General features: G+C 38.5%; 2 protein-coding genes across 3 annotated transcripts in view; one reads left to right on the top strand and one right to left on the bottom strand.

Annotated features, from left to right (window-relative positions):
* The window catches only part of TCERG1 (transcription elongation regulator 1), a 43,301-nt gene extending 30,215 nt beyond the window's left edge, over positions 1-13,086 (top strand). For both annotated transcript variants that reach the window (XM_075601029.1, XM_075601028.1), the window contains 7 exons: positions 2,866-3,016; positions 6,744-6,908; positions 8,181-8,363; positions 8,869-9,048; positions 9,374-9,457; positions 9,766-9,866; positions 12,010-13,086. In XM_075601029.1, coding sequence (XP_075457144.1) covers positions 2,866-3,016; positions 6,744-6,908; positions 8,181-8,363; positions 8,869-9,048; positions 9,374-9,457; positions 9,766-9,866; positions 12,010-12,211 — 1,066 coding nt within the window. In that variant the 3' untranslated portion in view covers positions 12,212-13,086. The remainder of the gene's footprint in view (positions 1-2,865; positions 3,017-6,743; positions 6,909-8,180; positions 8,364-8,868; positions 9,049-9,373; positions 9,458-9,765; positions 9,867-12,009) is intronic.
* A 278-nt stretch (positions 13,087-13,364) lies between these two features.
* On the bottom strand, positions 13,365-16,254 carry GPR151 (G protein-coupled receptor 151). The gene has a single exon (XM_075601030.1). The coding sequence runs from the start codon at positions 16,185-16,187 to the stop codon at positions 14,922-14,924; it is 1,266 nt and encodes a 421-aa protein (XP_075457145.1). The 5' UTR covers positions 16,188-16,254; the 3' UTR covers positions 13,365-14,921.
* Between the last annotated feature and the right edge of the window lie 9,880 nt (positions 16,255-26,134).

The following is a 26,134-nucleotide window of genomic DNA, read 5'->3' as shown; positions in this document are numbered from 1 at the left end:
TAGTAGATAAGTTGAAAAAAGTCATGCGTCCATAAAGTTCAACGTATGCTAAATTTAGACGACAGATACTTATATATATTTGTGTTTACGGCATATTGATCCAGAGGAAGGCAAAAGGAAAACCCCAGTGAACTATCATCCAGTGATCTCCATAAGGGGGAAAATAAATTCCTTCCTGACTCCAAATATTAGCCATCGGATTACTCCCTGGATCAACATCGTTCCCATGTTTGTTTACTTGGTATATCCTGTATACCTTTCCTTACTAAAAAGATCTCCAACCTTTTTTTGACGATATCTATTGTATCTGCCATCGGTCTCCATGGGTAATGAATTTCATATTTTAACTGCCCTTGCTGTAAATAACCTTTGTTCTTTGTTGCTGGTGATATCTCCTTTGCTCCAACCTTAAGGGATGACTTATGGAATAGTTCTTTTGAAAGCTCCTTATATTGTCCCTGGATATATTTGTATATAGTTACCATATCCCTTAGACACCTTTTTTCTAATGTAAACAAATCTAATGTAGCTAGCCTCTCGTCATAAATCGGATAATCCATTCCCTTAATTAATGTGGTGGCTCTTCTATGCACTTTTTCTAGTTCCATAGTGTGTGTTTATATATATATATATATATATATATATATATATATAATATACATATATATATATATATATATAAACACACACTATGGAACTAGAAAAAGTGCATAGAAGAGCTATATATATATATATATATATATATATATATATATATATATATATATATATATATATATATATATAGCGTGGTGCCCAATTCAAGGTGTGATCTTAATAATGTTTTATAGAGGGGCATAATTATGTTTACTCCCCTTCCATTCATTGCTTGTTTATTGCAAGAGAAGATCTTGTCTGCATTTGCAGCTACTGAATGACATTGGGCATTATTGCCAAGCCTGCTGTCTATAAGCACTCCTAAATCCTTCTCCATCAAGGATTCCCCTAATTTATCCCCATTTAATTTTAGTTGCCTGCTTATTCTTATTTCCCAAATGCATAACTTTACATGTATCTGTATTAAACCTCATCTACCATTTACCTGCCCAAGTTTCCAGACTATCCAAGTCCTTCTGGAGAGAACTTAAATCCTGCTCTGATTCTACTACGTTACACATTTTAGTATCATCAACAAAGATGGAGACTTTCCGCTGTATGCCAATCTCAAGGTCATTAATAAACAAGTTAAAAAGCAGGGGTCCCACTACCAATCCTTGAGGTACTCCACTCACAACTTTAGCCCAAAGTGAAACAGTTAATTTTATGCCAACTCTCTTGTCTACTCTTCAACCAGTTTTCAATCCATGTGCAAATATTTTTTTTTACTGTGTCCAATTTACTTTATTTTGTACACTAGCCTCATGTGTGGAACCGTACCAAAAGCCTTTGAAAAATCTAAGTAGACCACATCAATTGTATTAACCTAGTCTAAATTCCTACTTACCACCTCAAATAAACTAATATAGTTAGTTTGGCACGACCTATCCTTCATAAATCCATGCTGACTATTACTCATTTTGTTTTTCATCAGGTATTCCTGAATATTATCCTGTACTAAACCTTCAAGTACCTTAACCACTATTGATATTAGGCTTACAGGTCTGTAATTCCCCGGTTGTGATCTAGCTCCCTTTTTAAATATATACACCATGTCTACTTTACACCAATCTTGTGCTACCGAGGCTGTGGAAATAAAGTCCTTGAATATGAAATGTAATGGTTTGGCTATTACTGAACTTGGCTCCTTAGGAAGTCATGGATTTATACCATCGGGGCCAGGTGCCTTATTTACTTTAATTTTATCAAGCCGCCTATGAATTTCTTCCTCAGTTAACCAATTCGTTTATATAGAGGTTGTGGCTTCCTCCTGTGGCACTATTAGTGCAATTGATTCTTCCCTGGTAAATTTTGAGAATCTAAATGCTTGCCTCTTCTTTTTCATTTCCCCCCCTACCTGTTTATTTTGCCACATTTGATTTAGACTTGTTTCTTTTATAATTATTACCCAAGGGTATACACTGCAGTGTGCTTTTCTAACAATGTTTTAAAGACCTGCCCATTTATCTTCCACATTTTTCCCTGCAAAAACATCACCCCAATTTATTCCTTGTATATTATTCCTCAGTTTATTAAAGTCTTTATTTGAACCCATGTAATATGGTTTTTGCTCATTTATTTCAAATGAAACCATGTTATGATCACTGTTTCCCCAAATGTTCTCAAGCACTATTTTGTCTGCAATTGTACTTAAAGCTGGAAAATAGTCATGAATTCTTTTAAAATTCCACTCCTGTAAATCCGGTTTCATGACTTCTGAAATTAGCTCCTTTGGTGCAAAATCAGTACAGACCTCTTGTGCCATTTTGGCTATCAATTTTAGAACTGATGTGTATTACTGCTTACGTGAGTACAGACAGCAGTATGTCTGTGTTAATGCTGACTTTGAAATATCCTACTGCTTCTTTTCCATCTCCGGAGGCCACCAAATCTCACGGGTACTGCAGACCAATAGGAAGCCACGGTCATTAGTTGATGTCACCTATTGGATGGTCATTTAAACACTTTAAAATAACAATGACGTAATACCAGTTCATTGGTAAGTATACCAGGAACTGGGGAGGACGTGGAGCTGAAATTATCACGTTTCCGCTCTTAAGGGTCCCCCAAGTCCCCATGCAAAAAAAAAAAAAAAAAAAGTGGGGGTTGACCTTGCTGCTCTAACATGGTTATGAGAGCACATGTATCAGTATAACAGGAGATCAAAGCATTCTTTTGTGCTCTTCTGGGATCGTAATAGGGCTACCTATCTGCTTTAATTTATTACAGAGCTACTTTTAGTGAATTTGCAGCTAAACATGCCAAAGATGCACGGTTCAAAGCCATTGAAAAAATGAAAGATCGGGAATCCTTGTTCTCTGAATTTATGATCGCAGCAAGGAAGAAAGAAAAAGAAGACTCCAAGTCAAAAGGAGAGAAGGTATGTGAAATGTTGGTACCCGTGGCAAAAAGACGAATCAAATAATGCACCTGATTGGCCAAACATTTTCTAAAATGGGCAATCTCTGGTTTCGATCAACTCAATACCATTAGAAGCAGTTGACCATAATTCCATGGCTGAAGCTGACACATTGCACAGAGGGTCTGTCTGGAGGTTGATATTCTAAGCCAATTATGTTTAGTTCTCCAACCTTTTTTTTACCCCCCACTAGGAGATTGAGTAAGAATCACATTACCATCCCAGTCACAATAATGTATTGAAAAATGTGACTGCTTTTGCTCTTATTTACAGTGTATCCTGTGATTTCTATCATAAGGCTGTACTCAAATAACATAACAGGAAATTGTGCCAAGGTAAACAATCAAATTGATAAACATGCAAGTGTGAATGAAATTTAATTTGATATAGAACACCTTAACTTATCTGGAAATACATAAGCGAGCCGTGGTAATGTTTTTTTGCACTATGCCATTATCTTCTGACCTCACTGTGCTGAGCCCAAAAATTATGCAGTAACGGTGAGCACCTGCTGTGTCAGTTGCAGCATTAAGCTCAAAAATTCTTTTTGTAGACTAGATGCGATAAAATTTTGTAGGTAGCATTTTAGGCATTTTTCTGATCTTTTAGTAAACATATCATTTGGTATAAATTACTGCTCATCAGAACGAAAGGTCAGGTATTAAAAATGAATGAAGTCCAAATGTCACTTGAATGAAGCACACAGTTCTTCACTGGAGAGGCTGGAGACAGAAGCTACTGTCAAATTGCAACCACTAACCGGGTCCCTAAATGTGCAATTATAAGGGAAGGGAATTACCTCCCCAAACCTAAATATTTGTGACATTTGAGAATCACAAATATTTATTCCTCGTAGTCAAGATAACGATACGATAGCCTCATTTAGTAGTTGTGGAGACCTTTTATGTTTTACCAAAAGCATAATATTAAACCAGAAGTCTTTACAGATTACAATTACACGAGACCGTAGTTAACCATTGAATAGTTCACCTGTTGCCTCTTTAATTTTCCCACTTGGCTATTTTAGTACTTTCTGAAACAGGATTATGCTTCACCAGATGACATGTAATTCCCTTAAACTGTTTTACCATAATGTATATGCTACTGTATATACAATCATTAGTCTGACACTTGGTGTGCTTTGGTACAAAAACTAGTTAATGCTTTCATAATACCTGCTGTACATTAGTGAAATAAACATTGCAGATGTTTGATTTCTGTGTTTGAAACAAATATATTTTTTTGTGAAGATTTTGTAACTATTTTCAGTGTTGCGAGAAATTGATATACTTTACGCCAGCAATTCCCAACCTTTTTTTCCATTGTGCACCCCCTGCTAGAAAATATTTGTTCTTGGAACCCCTAGATAAAATCTTATTACCTGCTCATCAGACTACTGCTGACACGGTTTGACCAATCCCAGGACACATTGTGTCCTGAGCTCAGGGGAGCTCCCTTCCCATCCCAACTCACTGCACTAACATACTGCACAATTATTGTTTTTATGTTTTTTATTCACATGATGTGTTACTGACCTGATTGCTCCCTTCCCATCCCAAGATATTTATGGAATTTGTGGCGCCTATTCAAATCATTTGAGATATTTATGGAATTTGTGGCGCCTATTCAAATCATTTGAGTACACTGAGCTCAGGGGAGTACACAGGCTTAATAATGCCTCAAACTGCACCTCAGTGTGTGCAGACAGCACGGGTGGTAAAACTGTTGGTTATTGCTGGAGCTTCCAAAGTCACACCCCACAATGCCTCGCCACTGTGGATGCCAAACATACAGGGGAGCGACTTCGGAAGCTCGTGCTGTAATTGATGGCTATTCCATCCATGCTATCCGGTGCACTTTGGGACCTTACTACTTGTGCAGTTCACTCACTGCCTCAGGAACCCACTAAACTGCATGGGATCCACCATTACATATTATTTTGGACGAACCCTTGTTGGGAATAACTACTTTACGGCTTTGTGCTGCCTTACAATCAGTTACGTTTAAGAGCTGTTAGTCACTTGCATGTACCTAGAGTGGAAATAAATTATTATTCTTTGTCATGCCTTTAGACTACTTCAATTCTCAGACTTTCACTTTATTTTTCGTTTTCCTTTCATTAAAGTGATGAGTAACTGAAACATAATATTTGTAACTATTATTGGGCAGATTCAGTAAAGTCTGTTGCAGGATAACACACCCTTATGGGCATTAACTGCCATTGATTTCAGTGGGAGAGAACAACGGTTTGTGTGTTAACCTGTACTGGACCTTAAGAAATAACCTCCAATATATGTATATACATCTAGATGAAAAACTCTGCATATTGAGATTGCTCAACTAAAATGTGTCAGTCATAAGCCACACAGGATACAGCCAGCCATATTTCACCTTCCCCCACATTCATATCAGTGTTAAACCTACAAAACTATAATGCTCTTGTTCTGCCCTTCAAGGGAGACTAACATAATTGGGGGATGAGGTATTGTATAGCATGCACCAGTAGGCTACTGTTTTAAAGTGTGATAGACTTTTAACCATGTAACAATTTTGGCCTGTAAGCCTCGATTCTGCACTTGTCAATTTTAATTGATTTCACCTTTAACGAGTTTGAATGAAAATACCGAGAGACGCAGACATGGCATCTCTCAGTCCTTATTGTCTTTGTTGGTCAGTGCATTCCCCCCATTCTTTTTATATAGTTGGAAAAAAACATAAAAGCTGCTAAGGCAATAACAGATGTAAATTGTGATTTTAAAATAGAAAAAACAGGAATAGATCATGATTGTAACATTTTATTATGTATAATCTATTTCTAATCATTGCTCTGCAGACCACTGAAAATAAAGTTGTAAGCCTATTCCAGTGGGTTCTGTACAGTAGTACACGTTGCCTTACCATAGGCTCATCAGTCACTATGAAATCTGAGGGAATCGCTTGTCACACTTAAAAGAATGATGTTAATAAATCTAAAATGAGCATGTTGTACTCTTAACTGCATTTCAGTTAACATACTCCAGGACATACTTGAAATTGAGGGGTAACTCTCAATGTATTACTGCCTGGTAAAATATTTTATAAAATAAATAAATATTTTCCTTTGTTTCAAATGTGGATTTACCAATATTAATGATATTCTGGCTTATTTGATTTCAAATGCAAGAGAGACCTTACTGTAAGACATTTAAGTCCACCACGAGCTAATAAAGGTCCCATGATGGACTGAAATATCGGTTTCAATAAATTCTCTCTTGGATTTGAAAAGTCCTATGCGTGCCTGTATCCTGCTCCACACACTCCCTTTCCCTGGAGCCTCCGGGGGGGGGGGGGGGGGGGTGCAGCAGCTTTGGGGAAGGTGAAAGCTGTTTTCTTATGGGCTTTTCTCCCTGCTTCTGGGAAATGCTGCTGCACAGGGCCCACGGCGTTCCCTGGCAGCAAAGAAAGGAAGTCTCTGGGGGGTGGGGGGGGGAGGGGAGGTAGTTGTGTGTGTGTTTCTAACTGTAGGAGCAAGAACATTACTTTTGTTAACATGATATCTGAGCATTACAATTAATAATTGAAGAAAAACAATCATGTATTAAATGGGTGCGGGGGGGATTGTAATGCATTGTTAACATTCGCTTTGTTGAGAGAGCACTTTAAATGTTTCACTCCAATGTACTTTTTCTTCAACGTGTCTTAAATCCAGGTCAGAATTGACTTCTTTGACCTGTTGTCCAGCCACCATTTGGAAGGGCAGTCTCGCTGGAGCAAAGTAAAAGACAAAATAGAAAGCGACCCCCGTTACAAAGCAGTGGAGAGCTCGTCGACGAGGGAAGAGCTTTTTAAACAATATATTGAAAAACTAGCAAAGGTACCTTATCATAGTCTGTGTATAATTATTTATGTATAATTATTTATGCATAATTATTTATGTAGCGCAAACAATAGTTTGTTTATCTAAGGGGCAATCCCATATAGGATCAGTTTGCATTAATAGCGAAATGTTTTCGATCCTTTTTAAAAGTCTGTACATTTTCCTTTGTTTTCATTTGCAACAGGGACTGTAATTTTGATTTGTTAATCGTGTTTAGTCTCCCACAATAAGTGAAGACAATTTAACCATACCTCCTCTTTTATGAGTATCAATTAAGTGATTGTTACTACCTTTAAATTTGCTCTATCCTTATCTTGTGTCCTAACTCTGAAGCTGGTTATGGCGACAAACCTTTAAGGAATAAACGTTTGGTTAATATACCAATAAACACAATACGCGAGTGTGCTGCCTGGTACATGATGGGCCAGTTGTAACATTTACTTCATGGTCTTACTTGTCTCATGGCTCCTGTCTGTGCACATAAGCCTTTACTCGTGCATTCTTCCTTCTCAAAACAAGTCTCTGGAACATATTGTGATGCAGGTAACCGTGATGGACAACTAATATAAATAACATTTGTAACAAAAAGGTGCTGTCCCTTGTTGCTGCAAACTGGTGGCATCATATTGATGTAGAAACATTGTGGAATTGCATTGAGCATTCTTATGCAACACACTTTATCTAAAAGGGTATTTAATTAAAAATCCTGTGGGTTTTTGTTTTTTTAATATAAATCAGTTGTGTGTATTCGATAATACTAATTCCCCTTCCCCCACTCTATGCCCCTTTTAATGATGCATTAAGATTCGTTGGTTTGCTGTAGCAGCTATTTAAAAAGCCACTATTTCTCTTGAAATAGGCAGCCATACTGTATGCCCTGAGAAGCATGATCTTCACTTATCGATCAGGGGAGAACAAATCGATCTGCAGTTTGGATAATTACATTGCTGTAAAGGCAAGAAAGTACTGCATTTATTAAAACAAAATAACAAAAAATTAAGCAAGAGAAAATTTTGCTTTTAACAATTGTCAAAATGGAAGATCTGTCTAATAGCTGTGTGAATTTAATCTCCCCCCCACCCCCCTCTAAAATAGAAGTGTAGGATCCTATAACAAAGTGTATGCTCAGGATTCAATGTGGAGACATTTTCTACATGTTTTGGAACAGTAGGTTGAACGCTGAACGTTTGTGATTGTTTCCTTTAACCATGTGTAGTGATCCCCTTCATCACTGTAAAGCATTAAATTGATATACATTTTTAATCCCAGAATCTAGATACTGAAAAAGAGAAGGAGCTGGAAAGACAAGCCCGTATTGAGGCGAGTTTACGTGAAAGGGAGCGGGAGGTACAGAAAGCACGTTCTGAGCAGACCAAGGAGATTGACCGGGAGAGAGAGCAACATAAGCGAGAGGAAGCCATCCAGAGTTTCAAAGCTCTTCTGTCTGATATGGTAATGATTAAATTTCTATCTTTGGGTTGTTAATGCTGCCGAAACAAATCTAATTTGAATGCAAATGTATGCAGTGATTTCTGGTTATTTATGTAGCATAGATGCATTATTCAGAGTACATGAAAGGCACCCAGTAAAATCAGCAAATTCATAACCTTTTGTTATACAATGCTAGTCTTAATGTTTCCTCCCAAGCAAAACAAATCAAAACTCCCAACCATTTAAAGAACCAATGTTTGTTTCCCCCATAAGCCACTTATGTACTTTGTCAGAAGTCAGAATTGTAATTGGATTAGTGTCTGCATGTCTGATTCGGTGTAATAAAACTTCTGAAATGAGCACTAATCGAAGCACTCAAGTTGGACTGAGTGAAACCTTCTCCTTCCAAATCGGCATTGATTCTTATTCATTTGAACTTTCATGTTTTAATATGCTAAATTTTTCCATCATTGAAAAAGTTCTATAGGTACATTTTAATGCACCTTGATTTTTCTTTTACCTGTAGGTACGATCTTCAGATGTGTCATGGTCTGATACAAGGAGAACACTGAGAAAAGATCACCGGTGGGAATCCGGCTCACTGCTAGAAAGGGAAGAGAAGGAAAAACTTTTCAATGAACACATTGATGCGCTTACTAAAAAGAAGCGTGAACACTTCAGGCAGCTCTTGGATGAAACATATGCGGTAAGTCATTAGAGCAGGGGTGGCCATCTCCAGTCCTCAAGGGCCACCAACAGGTCATGATTTTTTTAAGGATATCCCTGCTTCAGCACAGGTGGCTCAATCGTTGGCTCAGCCAATGATTGAGCCACCTGTGCTGAAGCAGGGATATCCTTAAAACCTGACCTGTTTGTGGCCCTTGAGGACTGGTGTTGGCCACTCCTGCATTAGAGCCTAGAATATCCATTAGTTAGTGTGTAATCTGCTCTGTCACTATGTACACTTTTCTCCACTCCTTAGTGTAGCGGTCATTCACTATTTGTGCTCACTTTAACTTCTTGGTTTTTAGATCACGTTAACATCGACTTGGAAAGAGGTAAAGAAGATAATTAAGGAAGATCCTCGGTGCATTAAGTTTTCTTCCAGTGACCGGGTAAGAGAGCTCTGTGTATTTAAGAATATCATGTGTTTAATGCTATGGTATCTCATTTAATAAAGAGATTTAATTATATTCTACACTTTGCATAAAACAAATCAAGCTAATTGGCATTTGACACACACACGCACGCACACACACACACACACACACACACACACACACACACACACACACACACACACACACACACACACACACACACACACACACACACACACACACACACACACACACACACACACACACACACACAAAAATTAAGGTTATTCTTCAAACCTAACAGCATTTTTCTTTTTTCTCAGAAAAGACAAAGGGAGTTTGAAGAATACATCAGAGACAAATACATCACCGCTAAAGCTGATTTTAGGACACTTTTGAAGGAGACAAAATTCATCACATACAGGTTAGTTAATTATTTATAGTGGGGATTTACAGCTTGTGTGTGTTTCTTTTCTCAAGCTGCACGGTTACACTGAAAAACTTGCACAGTCCTAGATCGTGGTTGTGGTTATGTATTTGCCATATTTTTCCATCTATGAAATACCAACATTTTGCAGATTATCTAGAAATGCTCACACAAGTATATCCTAAAGTGATGAGCTTTAACGGCTTTGCCCAGTAATCTTCTGAACTAATGCTGGGATAAATGGGACATTTTATGTTTTTTTTATGTCAGCAGAGCCTGGAAATATTACAAGGCAACACATTGCAGGCTTTCCAGTGCTGCATAACCAGTGATGTTTCACTAAGTGGGATGCATATTTAGTAGAGGAACTACCTTTTGTAGATTAGAACGAACTCTTAACACCATTCTAGCCCCTGTCACTAGTTTTAAATATCTGGGCATATGTTTTGACTCCCATTTAACATTCAGGCTGCATATTGATACTCTGACATCTAAAACCTATGCCAAACTAGGTGTACTTTTTATTAACAAATCCTCCCTAAGCCTGCTGGTCAGAAATCGCATCGCACAACAGATGCCAATTATAGACTATGGGGACATAGTATATGTTACAGCACCCCATGCTCACCATAGCAAATTAGACACCCTCTACAACTCAATATGCCGCATTGTCCTACAATGTAACTACAACAAACACCACTGGGAGATGCTCAAAGGACTTGGGGCCTCATGCAGAGAGCAGCGCTATATTAAATTTCGCCATTTTTTGGAGAAAATCGCGCAAAAAACAGCAGAAAATGGCGAGGTACGAAAAACGCGCCATTTTTTTTTCCTATTTATAAATCTCGCCGCGCGGCTGGCGAGATCCTACATCTCGCCAGCTTTAAAAATATCCAAATTCAGAAAGACGCGAACACCATCTAGCGCCTGTTGGCGCGATTTTCTACAATTTGCTCCGCCAACTAAAGTTGGCAAGAAGCAGGAGCTCGCCGGCCATAGGAAGAAAAAAAAATGCGCGATTTTTTTTTTCTTCCCTTTCAGCAGCGCGCATCTCTCCCTTTTCAACTCGCCACACGCATACATGCCAGAAATTGCGAATTTCGCCCATTTCTGCATATGGAGAAAAAAACTCTCCATTAAATCTACTTTTTCTTAAACTCTCCAATTATTTCTACCGCTGCTCTCTGCATAGGCCCCTTGATTAGCTATCCCTTGAGTCCAGACGCAAAGTACATTTTTCCTGTCTTGCCTTCAGATACATTCTGGGCAAGCTACCTGCCTATCTGAACAAGCTCCTCAACCTGGGTCACACATTTTAATCTGGTCTGTAACGGTTTCATACGCCCATAATTGCGTGTTATCTGTAACGGTCCATGTAATGTCTGTAAAGGTCCATGTAATGTCTGTAAATTGAATGTATAACCTCTGTTCATTTAATGTAACCATGTATTGTCATCATAACTCAGGCATCATATGCCCAGGAGATACATCAAAACAAGAGGTAACTCTCAATGTAGTATTCCCTGGTAAAACCTTTTACAAATAAATAAAATGTACTGATTTTAGGCTTGTGCATTTAAATAATACAGAGCACGCTGAAAGTTAGGCATATGCCCTTTCTAGTACTACATAGTTTTCCCAGCGTGTGAAGACATTTACGGGGGGTGGTGCTATTTCCACTCTCCTGCAATGGTTTTTTTTTTTTTTTCTGGGACCATTGTAAAGACTACCTGCTGATATCACAACTATTTCTCAAATTACCAATGGCTGTGCTATAGTAAGTTAGCTGCATTAACTAGTGCTGATCTGGACATTTGTAGTTGGCATAAGAGTTTAGCCCAGTTATAATACACAGGTTTTGGGACACTTGCTGATTCAGCGGTGCTGCTTTTGCTATGGATGTCAACACATGTGTTTTTCTGATGAGCTGTGATTCAAGATAGAGCTTTCACTGCTATTTTTGGTATACATACTTAACTTTCTGTGTACTGCAGGAAGGTCGCTAAACAAAACAAATAATGTCCGTACCTATTTAATAGGGAATGTGCTAAAGGATTTAGAAAACCAATGTCTTGTCCTATATAAAATGTAATCTGTCCATGTTGTCTTTGAAATTGAACCAACTGCTATTCCATTACAGATCAAAAAAGTTTGTCCAAGAATCTGACCAGCACCTGAAAGACGTTGAGAAGATTCTGCAAAATGACAAACGGTATCTAGTACTTGACTGCGTTCCAGAGGAGAGGCGCAAACTTATTGTGTCCTATGTAGATGATCTCGATAGACGTGGCCCACCTCCACCACCCACAGCCTCAGAACCTGCGAGAAGATCCACAAAGTGACACCAGAATACTCTAAAACAGAAGGATATATGTCAATTCATACCAATTGCATGAGCCGCCCTGCCAGGTTTTTACCAGTTAATTCTACTGAAACTAACTACAAAATCAATTAAAGAAACCTGAGGAGCAAAGAAGAGCAACAGCAGTAGCGGCATTTATGAACAGAAAATGGTTATCTGTCCAACACTCTTGAATTGTAACCTAGTGTTTGTGTATCACAGCTGTCATAAATGCTTGATCCACCAAATATGTCTTGTCATTTAACAAAAGTCTGGCTTCACATTTTGTCCTGGAATTTCATGTCCTTAGCACTGCAATCACAAAGTATTCTAGTGCTTTATGGTTTCACAATGAGACAAGTGGTTTGTCAATTTTAATTAATCATGGGATGTATCCCTGTTTAAGTTTCTAGTAGGATATGAAAGTATTTGGTGAATTTTTTCACTGCTGGAGGGTTGGGTATGACATTGCTCTTTAATGTATTGCAGGAACCCAAGCAATCGATCATATCTAGTTTGTTCATAAGCCTACTTTCTGTAGCTTAATAATACTAGATATGTCAGATTGCTTTGCTCCCGAAAATGTGTCAATGAAGATATTAGAATGAGGCCTTTGTTCCATCGCTACCAGACAGATCTGGTCGTAAATTCAGTTGTATACATGTTTTTTGTTTTTTTGTTTGTTTTTTTATTTGCCATGAAGTGATCTTCATACATTTTGGAAATAGAGGGGTGAATTACTCATGAGGGTAATTCTTGTAAAACTATGCTCCAGTTTGAATGTTAAACTTCTGTTTTCTAAAGTTTAATTTTGAAACGTTGGATTTGTTCAGTTTATGTATTTGAACTACAATAAACCCTTTTTATATATGTGGATTGTAAATGCTTGGTTTAATGTATTCATTCCACCCAGTGAAACTTTGTTAAACGCACCTTCTAAACCTTAGCCCATATGGAATATGACAAATGAATGTCTGCCTCAACACTAGTTTTACTATGTCCAAACATATGCGTTTTCAAATACTACACAATATACTTAATTATAAACATATGTGTAAGGGAATCACACTCTTTCGGGGGTTTTCCCCTCACCATCCTGTACTTTTATTAGAACATCAGTGTGACAATGAGATATCCATGATTAAAATGTCTTTATTGATTATAAATCAGTAGTTGATTTGAAAGTAAACATATCCAATTAAGCTGTACAGACATGAAAGAGAAACTATAATACCTAAAATCAAATGTCATGCAATAGTACTGTATCAGTTGTGCGCAATTTTAAAATCTTGAAACAAACTTGTTCAGAGGAATTGTCACATTGTGAGGAAAAAAAAAAAACGTTGCTTTGAAACTTTTCCTCATCATGGACTGCTTGGATGTTAATAACTGTGGGTGACCAGCATACTTAGATCTGCTCATCAATATATTAATAAATGGAAATAATCAATGTCTCAGTTATCTGACCTAAATGGGACAGAGACAGTGGTGGATAACTGTAAATGTCGGATAATACGGAAAGAATTATCCCCCCCACTTCAAGCGTACTGGCGGCAGAAGAAGAGGAGGATTGCAGACCACAGGAGCGGCACCAGAGGAAGACAGCTGGCGGCCGGAGAAGAGGACCATGTCAGCGGAGGAATGGAGTTAAGACAGTGGGCGGCAGCAGGCAGGAGAAGACCATCAGACACTGTGTGCGGAGCAGGAGCAGAGTTGGGGGAGGAGCACGCTGTAACACCAGAAGTCAGGCACCAGTCAACTTCCGGTGTTACAGAGCGCTCCTCCCCAGCCGTTCTATGCCGCTCTGCTCCTGCTCAGCACACAGGATTTGATAGTTACATGTATAGTTACATAGATGATGGATGCATGTCTTTTTTCAACCTATGAACATGGTCTTCTGATGCCACCCGCTGTCGTAACTCCATTCCTCCGCTGACATGGTCCTTTTCTCAGACCGCCAGCTGTCTTCCCTCGGTGTCGCTCCTGTGGTCTGCAGTCTCTGCTGCCGGTAAGCGAAATGACGGATAAAATGAAAGGTCGGTTAATCAGGACTCTACTGTACTTAAATAAGCCAAATGCTGAAAAGCAGCTGTTCACAAACAAACTTTCAGGACTGATCTGCTGACAGTGCTATAAAATCTCAAGCAAAGGGTGAAAACTAAAAGGATTTATGTGGACTAGAAGAATAGCCTTAGCCAACCATTGGTGGTCCAGGGGACCAGTGTGAGAACCCCTTAATATAATGCATTCATGACACTATAGTGTTTCCCACTTGTACTTAACATGGGGCAAGTGTACTGTACATTTAAAACACACCATGAACTACTTATTTGATGCTTCAATTGATTTTACAGTATGTACCGAAATTACAATTTTCAAAGAAGTACAAATATTGTGGGTTTACTCAAGTTACTTTACAAGTAGAAAGTATGAACACAAAAAACACTGCAGTAGCATCCTATTGAATACAATTTTTAAAAATAAAAATACTAATCACTGCAGGGTCAAACCTCTTACACAATTGCACAATTGAAATATTTAAACAAGTCAGTAAATGACACTATTGAGAAGCACACGAATCTCTTTTATGTACAGCAGCATTTGGTTCAAGTCTTGTGAGTAGTCAAAACAGAAACTGAAGAGTAGCAGTAATCTTAAGAGGGGCAGAATTAAGACTACCTTACATCACTTTGTGTTTTCATTTTAAAGTTTTAGTTTTTCGAGCCTGATTTATTGGAACCTACTGTCTCCTGCTCCTGGTGTTCCCATGGAATAGGGTCATTGTCCTGATCCGTGGAGTGGGCTTCTCTTTCATGCCAAAACTGCTCTACATCCGGCAAGACGGGGTTTTCTTTACTCTCTTGGCTTCCAAAATTTTGCTGGGAGCAGGAGTGCTCTACACACCCATTCGTGGAATGTTGCTCAGGAGAAGGATTAGCATCTGGGAGAACGTCAGAGTTCACTGCTGTCTGTTCTTGATTACTCTGCACAGATAGCGATTTTTTCGCTGTCAATCGTTTCCAGAGACCCTTGAAGGCTTCTTTAAACTCCTCAGACATTACCAAAAAGATCAGAGGATTTATTGAAGAGAGAGAGAACATGAAAATTTGCGCCAAAGTGGTGAAAGCTGGTGGTGGGGATGGACCTTTTTGCGGCTGGTGCCAAAGCCACAGCCATGATACCCACTCTGGAATCCACATGATGGAAAAGGTTACTGTGACACTTAATAACATCACAGTGAGCCTTCTTGATCTTATCTGGTTTCTTAAATTTTGTGTTTTAGTCCCTCTACGCTGACACTGGCCATAAGCTCTCCAAAAATAGAAGAAAGCCAGAGTAAAAGGGATACAGTAGACGAAGATAGGATAAAGCTTCACGAAAATTGCCATCGGCTCCTGTGCCTGGACTGGTATGTCCATGATGCATACAGCAGAGCCATCTACTTGTTTTGTCGCCGTGAAGACCCACTCGGGAAGAGGCAATATAGCGGCCACCATCCAAATAGACAGCAGAACAGCACATACAGTGTATTGCTTGATGTTGACTTGTTTTGCTGGGTTGCTCGCATACATAAAGCAAGCTTTGGCCACCACTGCGATCGTGATGCTTTTGGCGGACATACAGGCATGTGTGAACCAGTCAGCCGTTCTGCACACAAACCACCCGAAGCTTAATGTGGACCTGGAGTATGCTGCAGCTCTGAACGGCACCGAGAACACCAAGAGAAGAAGATCCGAGACACTGAGGTTCAGGATGAGGGAATGGATCAAGGACGGCTTGGCTTTTCTTGCGCTGTGGAGAAGAATTGCGATCACACACAAGTTGCCAGCAATCCCGGTCAAGCAAATCACAACCAGTAAAGTGGGTATAAGGAAAGTCCATTCCTTGGCATCCAAGGTCTGGAAGCCCCCTGCGTAAAGTGGCTGCTGCGGGATGGAGCTGTTCATGGTGCTGAAGTTGGCTTGCTGCTTCTCCATCTCCGTTTCCTAAGAGCGTGTGACAGGTCTGAGTAAAATGTGACTAGTGTAAGCTTCCTACAACAAAAACAGGGCAGGGACTGGCCACAACACAGGCATTTCAGAGCCAGTCACAAGACCTATACATACAACTCCCTTGATTGACAGTTTCCAGTCAGAGCACATTGGACGCCTCATATTAGCAAGTAAAATGAGCAGTAAATCAGCCCACGGATTAATTAATCACTTTTCTTATAAATAATGTATAGTTTTGACAGTGCTACCCTTTAAGATGCCAACATAAGTGAATATGTATAATTTGCTCCCTTTTATTATGTGCTACTTTAAACCAACTTTGTTTTTTTAAGCTTGTGTATTTACATTTCAGATTGCAGCTGCATTTAGCCCACAAGTATTCTAATACATGTATAACGGTATAAAATGTCTAGCAGACATGTGAGAACATTGTAAAATAAAACGTACACACACACACACACACACCCATCGGCTATACCTGTGTGATCTGGCTGTCCTTGACTATCATGCTTGGCTGTGGCTAAGTATTTGCTTTGATTCCCACTCTTATTTTGCCTCTGCCGGGCACAATCTTACTTGTGATTCTTATGCTACTATCTTGTTACCACAGCATTCTATAGGAGTCCGTATACTCTCCTTGCAGGACTCATTAGTCTCTCAGTTATATATGCATCATCAGTTTGTTTATTTTGTGCATGTCTCCTATGTGGATTTATTGTGTATTGATACTCTGCTTTACGTAGGGAGTTACATTGTTCCACTAGGTTCTTGTATCAGACCGGCCGGTCAGAGTGGTCGGAGGCTTATTAGATGCCTCTACACCTCTCAGCTGCTGCTTTATTGTTCACCTGAATGTTATTAGAGGGTCATTTACAGTGTATTATTTAGGTGTTAGCCTTACTCGCTTTTATTTAGGTATACTGCGGATTGTTTTAATTCATGAGTGGTTTTTGTGATGTTACCAATAAATGTGATACTTTTGTATACCTGAGTGCTCTAGGTGGGATACTTTTTCTTTCTTTTTTTGTTTACACATATCCATTATCCACAGCACCGTCAGCAGTATTGCACTATATACACTTAATTCTCTGATTTAGATACTTGTTATTTCAGGGTCTGTTGCAGGCTACTTTTCGTGTTCCATATGTATATATATTGAACAAACAAAAAACAACTTGGGTAACATCCTGACCAAACAGTCCACACCTTCAATTTCAGAACATCATGTATCACACTATCAGAACCAGTCTTATGTTTTAGAAAAGTAGGGTCCACTATACCCTTTAAGTTCCTCGCTTTCCTAAACACCACTTTAGGGTTATTGAGTATAGTAGTGCCTAGTAACTTATCCATCTTCAACACATTCCAATGTTTCATCAAGATCTTAATCTCTCCATGAATATATATATATATATATATATATATATACAGAGAGAGAGAGAGAGAGAGAGAGAGAGAGAGAGAGAGAGAGAGAGAGAGAGAGAGAGAGAGAGAGAGAGAGCGAGCGCGATATGTAGAGGTATCAGTACCATGTTAGCCAAGCTTCAATAATCAAAAATGAATAGACAATACCGTTCTGTGGCAAACTAAATGCTTTTATTTGTGCGAACTTTTCGAGAGGCGATGTTACATTGAATAAAGCAGGCAAGGGGTTACTACTGACACAAGAGAACTCTCTTACCATGAGTGCTAAAGACCATGTCTATACATACTGCGCTATATATATGCACACACAGCTGTCTTTTACACATACAAATACTCTGTGTAATTCCATCCCTATATACCAATAGGGACCACATAGTATCTACACACACTTTTAGTAATGCAACACCCTCTCACATTTCCACACACACCCACATCATTGATATACACTCCCACTCCACACACACCTTTTGTAAAGCGCTGTATACACTGTGGGCTCTTTATTTATTTATATTTTCATACATACACACACACACACACACACACACACACACACACACACACACACTCACTCTTACATTCCTCACATTCAGGGACTATTTAACACCTCTGGTCATAAATCACATACTACACATGGGGAGGGATGAGCTCTAGTCACATTCCAAGATGCACTGTTTTTAAGTTAAACCCTTGCCTGCTTTATTCATTGTAATATCGCCGGAAGAAGAGATCAGTGTATCTGGAAAGTTCGCACAAATAAAAGCATTTATTTTGGTTGCCACAGAACGGTATCGTCTATTCATTTTTTATTTTATTTTATATATATATGGAGAGATTTTTAAGATCTTGATGAAACATTGGAATGTGTTGAAGGTGATAAATGTTCCCATTGTAAAATGTGTGAACATTTGGTGAATGCTCCAAATTTTAAGTCTCATGTCACTAAATTGGATTACAAAATGAATAATTGTATCAATTGTAACACTTGTTATGTAGTTCATATAGTGCAATGCAACAGCGGATTGCAATATATAGAAAAAAACAACAGAAAATATAATATTAGGATACTTGAGCATTATAGAAATATTAAAAATATCCCCAACTTAATTGCTCAAATAAAGAAACCTCTGACCCCTTTATGCTCTCATTTCTTGGAGAGACATAATAATGATCCACAGTTCATGAAATTTATGTCTATTGAATTTGTTTCCACCACTATTTGATCAGGCAATAGAGCTCTTTAATTACAAAGAGAAACATTTTGGACTTTTAAATTACAAATTCGATGTCCATTAAATTTATAAAGTCCATCAATATTACTCCCTTTTCGAGATAATGTATTTTTTCTGTTAGTTGTGCACTTTATTGTTCATTTGTAAACCATTTGGGAATTTTATCGTGGTTGTATTAATTTCGGAACATTAATTCAGAATTCACTTGATATATTATTTATTTTACACTATATTATATATTCTATTCATATATACATAATTATATTATATATATTATGTATTATACATAACCATTCAATATATATTAGTCAATATAAACTTTCGTTTTTTCACTTTTGTTTCTTCAGTGCAATTAATGCACGTTATCACTTAACTTTCTTCAGTCACAATCATGTTCCCAATGAGATACAGTATGGTGTGTTTTGTTAATTGATTAATAATGCTGGGTATATATTGAACCTTTGGGCATGACATTGTCATCCCCTGAGGAAGTATGTTCAGTACGAAATGCATCGAGGTCACATGGTTTTTGCTCCAGTCTGGGGACGCCAGCGATCCATGGAGGCTGTTACACCTTGTCTGTGTGGGTTTCTTTTTGAGATTACCCCTTCGAGGAGTTTTTCGTGAGCATGGAGCACCCTGTTACATGAGAGCTGCAAGAGGGGAAGTGATTCTACTACTAATTCGTTTGCTGAGACCTCTGCACAGTCACCTTTTTCCATATATAGGATTTTTTTGATTTCTCGTCAAGAAGATGTATTTTATGATTAGGACAGCATTATTTATATTTAACCTCTTTGCTACTAGAGGTGGCAGCATCACTTTACTTTATTCACACAGGATCAATGAAAATAAACTAGAAGCTAAGTGTCTATATCTTTATGTTAAAAAGTTGTTGGATGGTGGGTTATTATGCTGTTATTCACGTGGATATCATATGCTAACTTTCATCTTTAATGGACTTAACATTCGATTTCCTTTAAGACTCCAGGCACTTCTAAGCCAAGTCTAGGGTGGGTGGGTTTCTTCCCAGAAAGGACATATTCATATATTTAGTATAATTTAGTTTCCAGACAAAAGCACATCGTATTGAAATAACATCACTGTGAGATATTGCAAGTCTACAGAAGGCAGTAGGGGGGAAAAACAAACCCAGATCAGAACAGCTGGTTGTTCAGCACTCCGAGGCAATCTATAAAATTGTTTCAGCCCATCAGCTTTTCTGTCTATTAGGAAGAATGGGACATTCAAGTAGAACATATTCAAGGATGAGCAAAGGATTTGTATCAGATTATCAACATACTACAAGGGAACTAATTCATGCAATTGTGCAGAAAGAAGTCAAGGAAAACTAGTGTCCAAATATAGAAATTCTCCTCACATGAGGCAGTGCATGGTAAATCCATGATATTATTTTCCCTGTGGCCTCTAATAAACATTTGAGTTTTGGTGCTAGGTACTGGTATTCCTTTTGCCCTTTGCTTTCAAATGGACTGATTTATATTTATTCAAAACTTTGTAGATTAACCTGAAGAATTAATTAATTACTCAGGACAAGGGCACGGATATAAAACTGATAAATTAGGGCAATTATTAAAAACCAATGCATGGGGTATTTCTTATGAAGTTCATATGGACGCACATGGTGAGCGATTCCAAATTGTGCATATGATAGTTACCGTTTATTTTTTATTGACCTTTCTGATGTTGATCAAGGTGGGGAAGGGGGGGGTGGTTTGCATCACCTGTGTAAATCAGATGATGCAAAAATCACCATTGCCTAAATCAGATGTTGTGCTTTATAAATAAAAATGCACAGTTTTTGGAAATTGCTGTTTTTTATATACCATTTTTTACTTCTCTTGGATAAAGGAAACTTTTCTACCAAAAGTATATAATAATTAAAGCAAGACAAATAAAGGACTTGTGCATTCAATATTCTGATATGATGCTAATTAATTTTACTTGCACATATGAATCGAGTTTATAGCAGAATACATATGTCCCTGGCTTTACATGTGATGTTAACAAGCTAGTGAAGAGGAGAGGAGCTTAAACTGGTGTTCTGAACATATTACATATTTTCAGCCTGACCACATTTTGTTAAAGATAGGTACTACTGTAGGTCAAAATGAGAGTTAAAGCCTCAGTCCCACTTAACATATTTTGAACTTGCAGTAAGTAAACAAATGCAGACTAGTATCACCTTCTCTAGCACAGTAGTTCTCTGAGGCCCATTGTTGTCACATTGAAAAGAATAACAAGGAATTATAATGGAATGTAAAGGGTCTATTGCTTTTGCTGGAGGTTTATACTCCACGAAATAATGCAGTAGCAATTCCACTGAAGTGATCAGTGCTGAGTCAAAAAGCAGTTTTTAGACTTATCACAATTTTAGATTACCTGCAAAAATGTTCTAACATGAACATTTCTCCAGAAACAAAGTACTCGAGCATTTCACAATGAGGTATATGATCATAAATCATAATATTAAAATGCCATTGTGGGATTATTTTATTTATTTATAAAAATGTTTTACCAGGAAGTAATACATTGAGAGTTACCTCTCGTTTTCAAGTATGTCCTGGACATAGTTAATATGACAAATAATACATCGTTACAAATACAGTTACATAAATGAACAGGGTATACATTATATACAATACATTGCATGCACAGTTAGAGAAGATGTATATTATAGGCTTATGTAACAGTTACAGACCAGATTAAAATGTGAGACAGCCTTAGTTTTGAAAGAACTTAAACTGGTGGTGGATGTGAGAGTCTCCGGTAGGTTGTTCCAGTTTTGGGTGCACGGTAAGAGAAGGAGGAGCGGCCGGATACTTTGTTGAGCCTTGGGATCATGAACAGTCTTTTGGAGTCAGATCTCAGATGATAAGTGCTGCATGTGGTAGGGGTGAGGAGCTTGTTCAGATAGGTGGGTAGCTCTCCCAGAAATTATTTGAAGGCAAGACAGGAAAGGTGAACTTTATTGCTTTAACAGCCCACTTTAAACTTACGTTACAGTAATTGGAGATATTGACTTTTTTTCTACCTTATTGGGACTCTCCATGTATTTAAAACTCTTTAGTATGTACCCAATATCCCTCCTCCTTTTCACAGTAATTCTTCCTTTCCTCCACAGTGTAAATGTTGAAATCATTTAGTCTTTTCTGATGTTATTTGATTTAAACCGTAGAGCTCTATTTTGTTGATTTGCTTTAGGACATGTGGCCTTCATAATTGAACACAGTTTTTGTGAGGTTTTGCCAATGATCTATGAAGTGCTCGCATTTACCTACTCCTTTCTGCTGATAAAATCAGTCCTTGTAGTAACTGTGACTCTGTATGGCGTGTAAATAGACTGTTCATTTATTACAGCCATTAAGTTAGTCATTTCTTTCCACATCTTGTGATTATATTACTTCAGCTTGTCTGTATACATTTTATGATATATTATCTCCCATTTGCAGATACTGTACTTATAATCTCTATATCTTTATTTTTGAGATTTCTTTTGTGTAAAAAGTTCATATACATGTTGTTATAGAATAATGCTGTTATTATAAGGTTCTTATAGCTTTCACTATTTCCATCAGTGACAATACATATGTTCTTTAGACATATTGCACATTTAGGGGCCTATGCAGTAAGCGTTCATAAGCCATTTATCAAGCACTTATCGCCCAAAATGCCTACTGCTATTCAGTAAGCGGTGATAAGTGGATGATAAAAGACTGAATCGCCCCCCAAAAATTGTTTATAAAAAAATCACAGAGGCTGTGGTGATAAGCCACTTATCGATGCTTTTCGGCATGTTCATAAACTCGCGCAATTCTAGTAGCAGTGATTAGGCTATGAACGCCTATCGCCGCTCTAGAATGGGGATTTTATCACAAAATCCTCACGCCAGAAAAAGTTGGCGTGAAGGTGTTGGAAAACTGCAGAGAAGCGGCAAGATGGGACTAAGAAAAAAAAATGCATTTTCCTGCATAGGATTGATGCCGGGAATCTCTGGAACTGATATCCATTAATATTAGCACCAGAGACCCCTGGCATGAATCCTATGCAATAAAAATGCATTTACAGTAAACTTCATTACCATAGTGGATAGCCTCAGGGATCCCCTACTTCCTGAAATACAGGCCCCATTATGGGGTGCTGGTATCTCCTATGCATTTAAATGTCTGCGTCACGTGACCATGGGAATAAAATGCATAGAAAATACTGGCACCCATAACGGACCTGCATCTCGGGAAGTAGGGGGTCCCCAAGGCTGAAACCAATGCGGTTCAGCTAAACTATTAACAAAATTAAAATTTATACACAAACATTTCAGGCACTATATGCACAGGGAGAGATGGCTCTCTCAGAGCAGCTCTCTCTGCAGCAGATACAACTCGCCGGGTAAGGCCTTTTCAGAGGGTTGTTCATCAGATCACCGGCTAATCGCCCGTTTTGTTAATTTTGCTATGACAGGTAATCAAGGCTTTCTGAATACCGTGATAGCAACGCTCATAAAAATGGTGATTTAAATGGCCCGGCGATTTTTTTAATGAACCTTTAGTGCATAGGCCCCTTAATGTTTCCAATATTCCACTTTAGATACTATTTTATTAATTTCCATACTCTTAGTTGTTTTGTCTTCCCTAGACTGTTTGGAATAGAGATTTTTGTTACGTTATTATGTTATCATCTATTTGTGAATATTTGCAAAGATACTTTTTGGATAAAAGTACCTTACGAGCAATTAGAGGAGTTGTAGGGGTATTTAAATGTATGGGCTTTGTGATGAATACTCCTGAGGAAGCTGTTTTAGCGGGGAACCGCGTGGGGTTTCATCCAACCGTATCCAGGGAGCCGAGAGAGACGTGTCTGTAGCTGTGAGCGAACATCCGGGTATCCGATCTGGATGTGCCGAGCTATGCTGGCATTCGAGAGAGAGACGGAGAGGCGGTGGGAGCAGAGCTATCCATCCTACCGGCAGCTTTCATGATTTTATATTATGTTTTAAAGAACTAACACCATGTGAGTGTGTATTTTTACAGAGTGCCATTTGTATTGTGCCAATAGATTGTTCTATTGTCTGCACTGTCGTCTATTTCTTTGCTTTTCCTGGAGGGTTCATCCGTCACCAGACTAAAAGCATTACGATTTGCCACAGTATTTTGGATTTGCCTTTGAAATTGGGAAATATGTGAGTACCACTCCAACCCGCCATACTCCCAGAATTCCAACATTTTGAGAACATATTGCACTATACAGTATTCTGTTTTTTTCTTGTACTTTCCGGTTACTACATTGCGCTCCCCTGTTTTGGACAACGAAAACACTTGAGATGTGTGAGGTTGTGCTAATGACCTATGAAGTGGGGCCTTTACCTCCTACTCGCTGCTGATAATATCAGTCTTGCACCTCAACCTAAAAGCACGGCTACTTCAAAAGGATTACAAATGTCCCCTGAGCAACTGCATTTTCTTCTCTATGATTCCATATGTCTGTTATTAAACCAGTCCTCAAGAGCCACCAACAGGTTCGGTTTTCAGGAGATCCCTGCTTCAGCACAGATGTCTCAGTCTTTGATTGAGCCACCTGTGCTGAAGCAGGGATATCCTGAAAACCTGACCTCAAGGTGACCCTTGGTGTTTGGAGCTGCCCACCCCTTTGCTAGCCAGTGGGTGCTAAGCCACAACAGATGCTGTTTGTCTTTCTTCAAAATGGTGGCGAGTGTATCAATTTTCCAAACCCAAGCTGGCTGACAAAACAGTTGGCCAAAAATGTTATTGTGCATTGTAAGAAGCTGATTCTTCTTTTGAAAAGCCACAAACTATGAAGTGTAGCTGTCCTTTAAAAATAAATAAATAAATAAGCACAGTAGGGGAAGCTACTCTTGAAATCTGGAAATTATAAATACATATTTTCATCCATCTTTTTTATTTTTTGCTGCATAGGACAGTGGGGGGGAAAAAACCTTCAAATTTTCACTTTTTGGGAAATCATTTTTTTTAATTTATGATGTTGCTGCACAAAACCTGGAGATACACACACTGGCCACTGCAATCTGTTGCACTCATCATTGAGACCAATACCTTTTATTTTAATTACTGGTGTAACTGCATATTTGATATAATATATTAACCTATAGGGACGTAGTGATTAAGCATGTGGTGACCTGCATGCAGCCTCCAAAGGATCAATATATAACCCTTTAAACTTTTGTTATACTTATTGCATTACTCTTAATATATTTCTTTGGTATTTTTTTTTTTTTAGGTTTCTATAATCTAATATTATAAGGCTCACATTTTACTTTGAAACCTAACTTTGGCTTGTGACTCTAATAGATGGCATACACATCCTCAAGGGGTATGATGGCCGCACCTTTGGCCCTCTTATTGTATTAAGTTATTTTCTTCTTTAATAATACAACATATGAGAATGTGTAAAAATGCATTACATCATAAAGTATTGGCTTGAATCACTCTCACACATATTACATTACTTTGTCAATACAAGAGCTTATTATTTCATGAATGTAATGCAATAAAACAGCCAAGGCATGTATTGACCACACCGCAAATAAAATTAGGGTTGACTTTTGTGGTGCTGAGCTATCGCAATCTGCAGGGATTTTATATGCAAGTGGTTATGCTTTTTTATTAGACCAACATAGTAATAATAATAATAATGATAATTATTATTATTGTCTACTACTGACTCTAGACATATAACTGTAAATAAGAAAAGAGTGGGTTCATAAGTAAGAGTGAAACAGGCAATAGAAAGTGCAGCACATGCAGCGCAGCATATGTGAGGGATGCAGTAGTGTTGGTGAAAGAACTATGTGAAGGCGTCAATTGTTTTAGTCCAAGTTTGAATATTGAAAATGTTGGTGTATGGTTAATTGTTTTTGATAGGAAATTCCATAGGTAGGGAGTTCTAAGAGAGAATGACCATATGCCCATAGGCCCAGCCCCACAAAGCTCTGTTGTCACTTAACCTGACGTCTTTCTCTCTCCTCTCCCCCAGCATATCTTTCTCTCTCCTCTCCCCCAGCATACTGCTGCGGCACAGTTTATTCGAGCATTTGCCCGTTCTGTGCCGCAGCAGTAGCCTGGCGCGCGCCCGAGTGTGACGGGCGCACGCCGAAGCAGCGGAAGAGCGCCCTCCGATCGGGGCGCTCTCCCTACCGCTGCCGGGTCCGCCGGGTCCCCCGGAACCCCCTGCCGCTGTCCCGCGATCGCGGGACACCAGGGCTCCCTCGGGGAGCCCCTGGAC

Source organism: Ascaphus truei, chromosome 5, assembly GCF_040206685.1.
Source record: "Ascaphus truei isolate aAscTru1 chromosome 5, aAscTru1.hap1, whole genome shotgun sequence".
NCBI classification, from domain to species: domain Eukaryota; kingdom Metazoa; phylum Chordata; class Amphibia; order Anura; family Ascaphidae; genus Ascaphus; species Ascaphus truei.
The sequence above is the reverse complement of the archived record's forward strand: the minus strand, read 5'-3'. Positions and strand labels throughout refer to the sequence as shown.

Coding starts and splice junctions, on each gene's coding strand:
- GPR151 (XM_075601030.1), bottom strand. CDS start 16,187: ATGGAGAAGCAGCAAGCCAACTTCAGCACCATGAACAGCTCCATCCCG.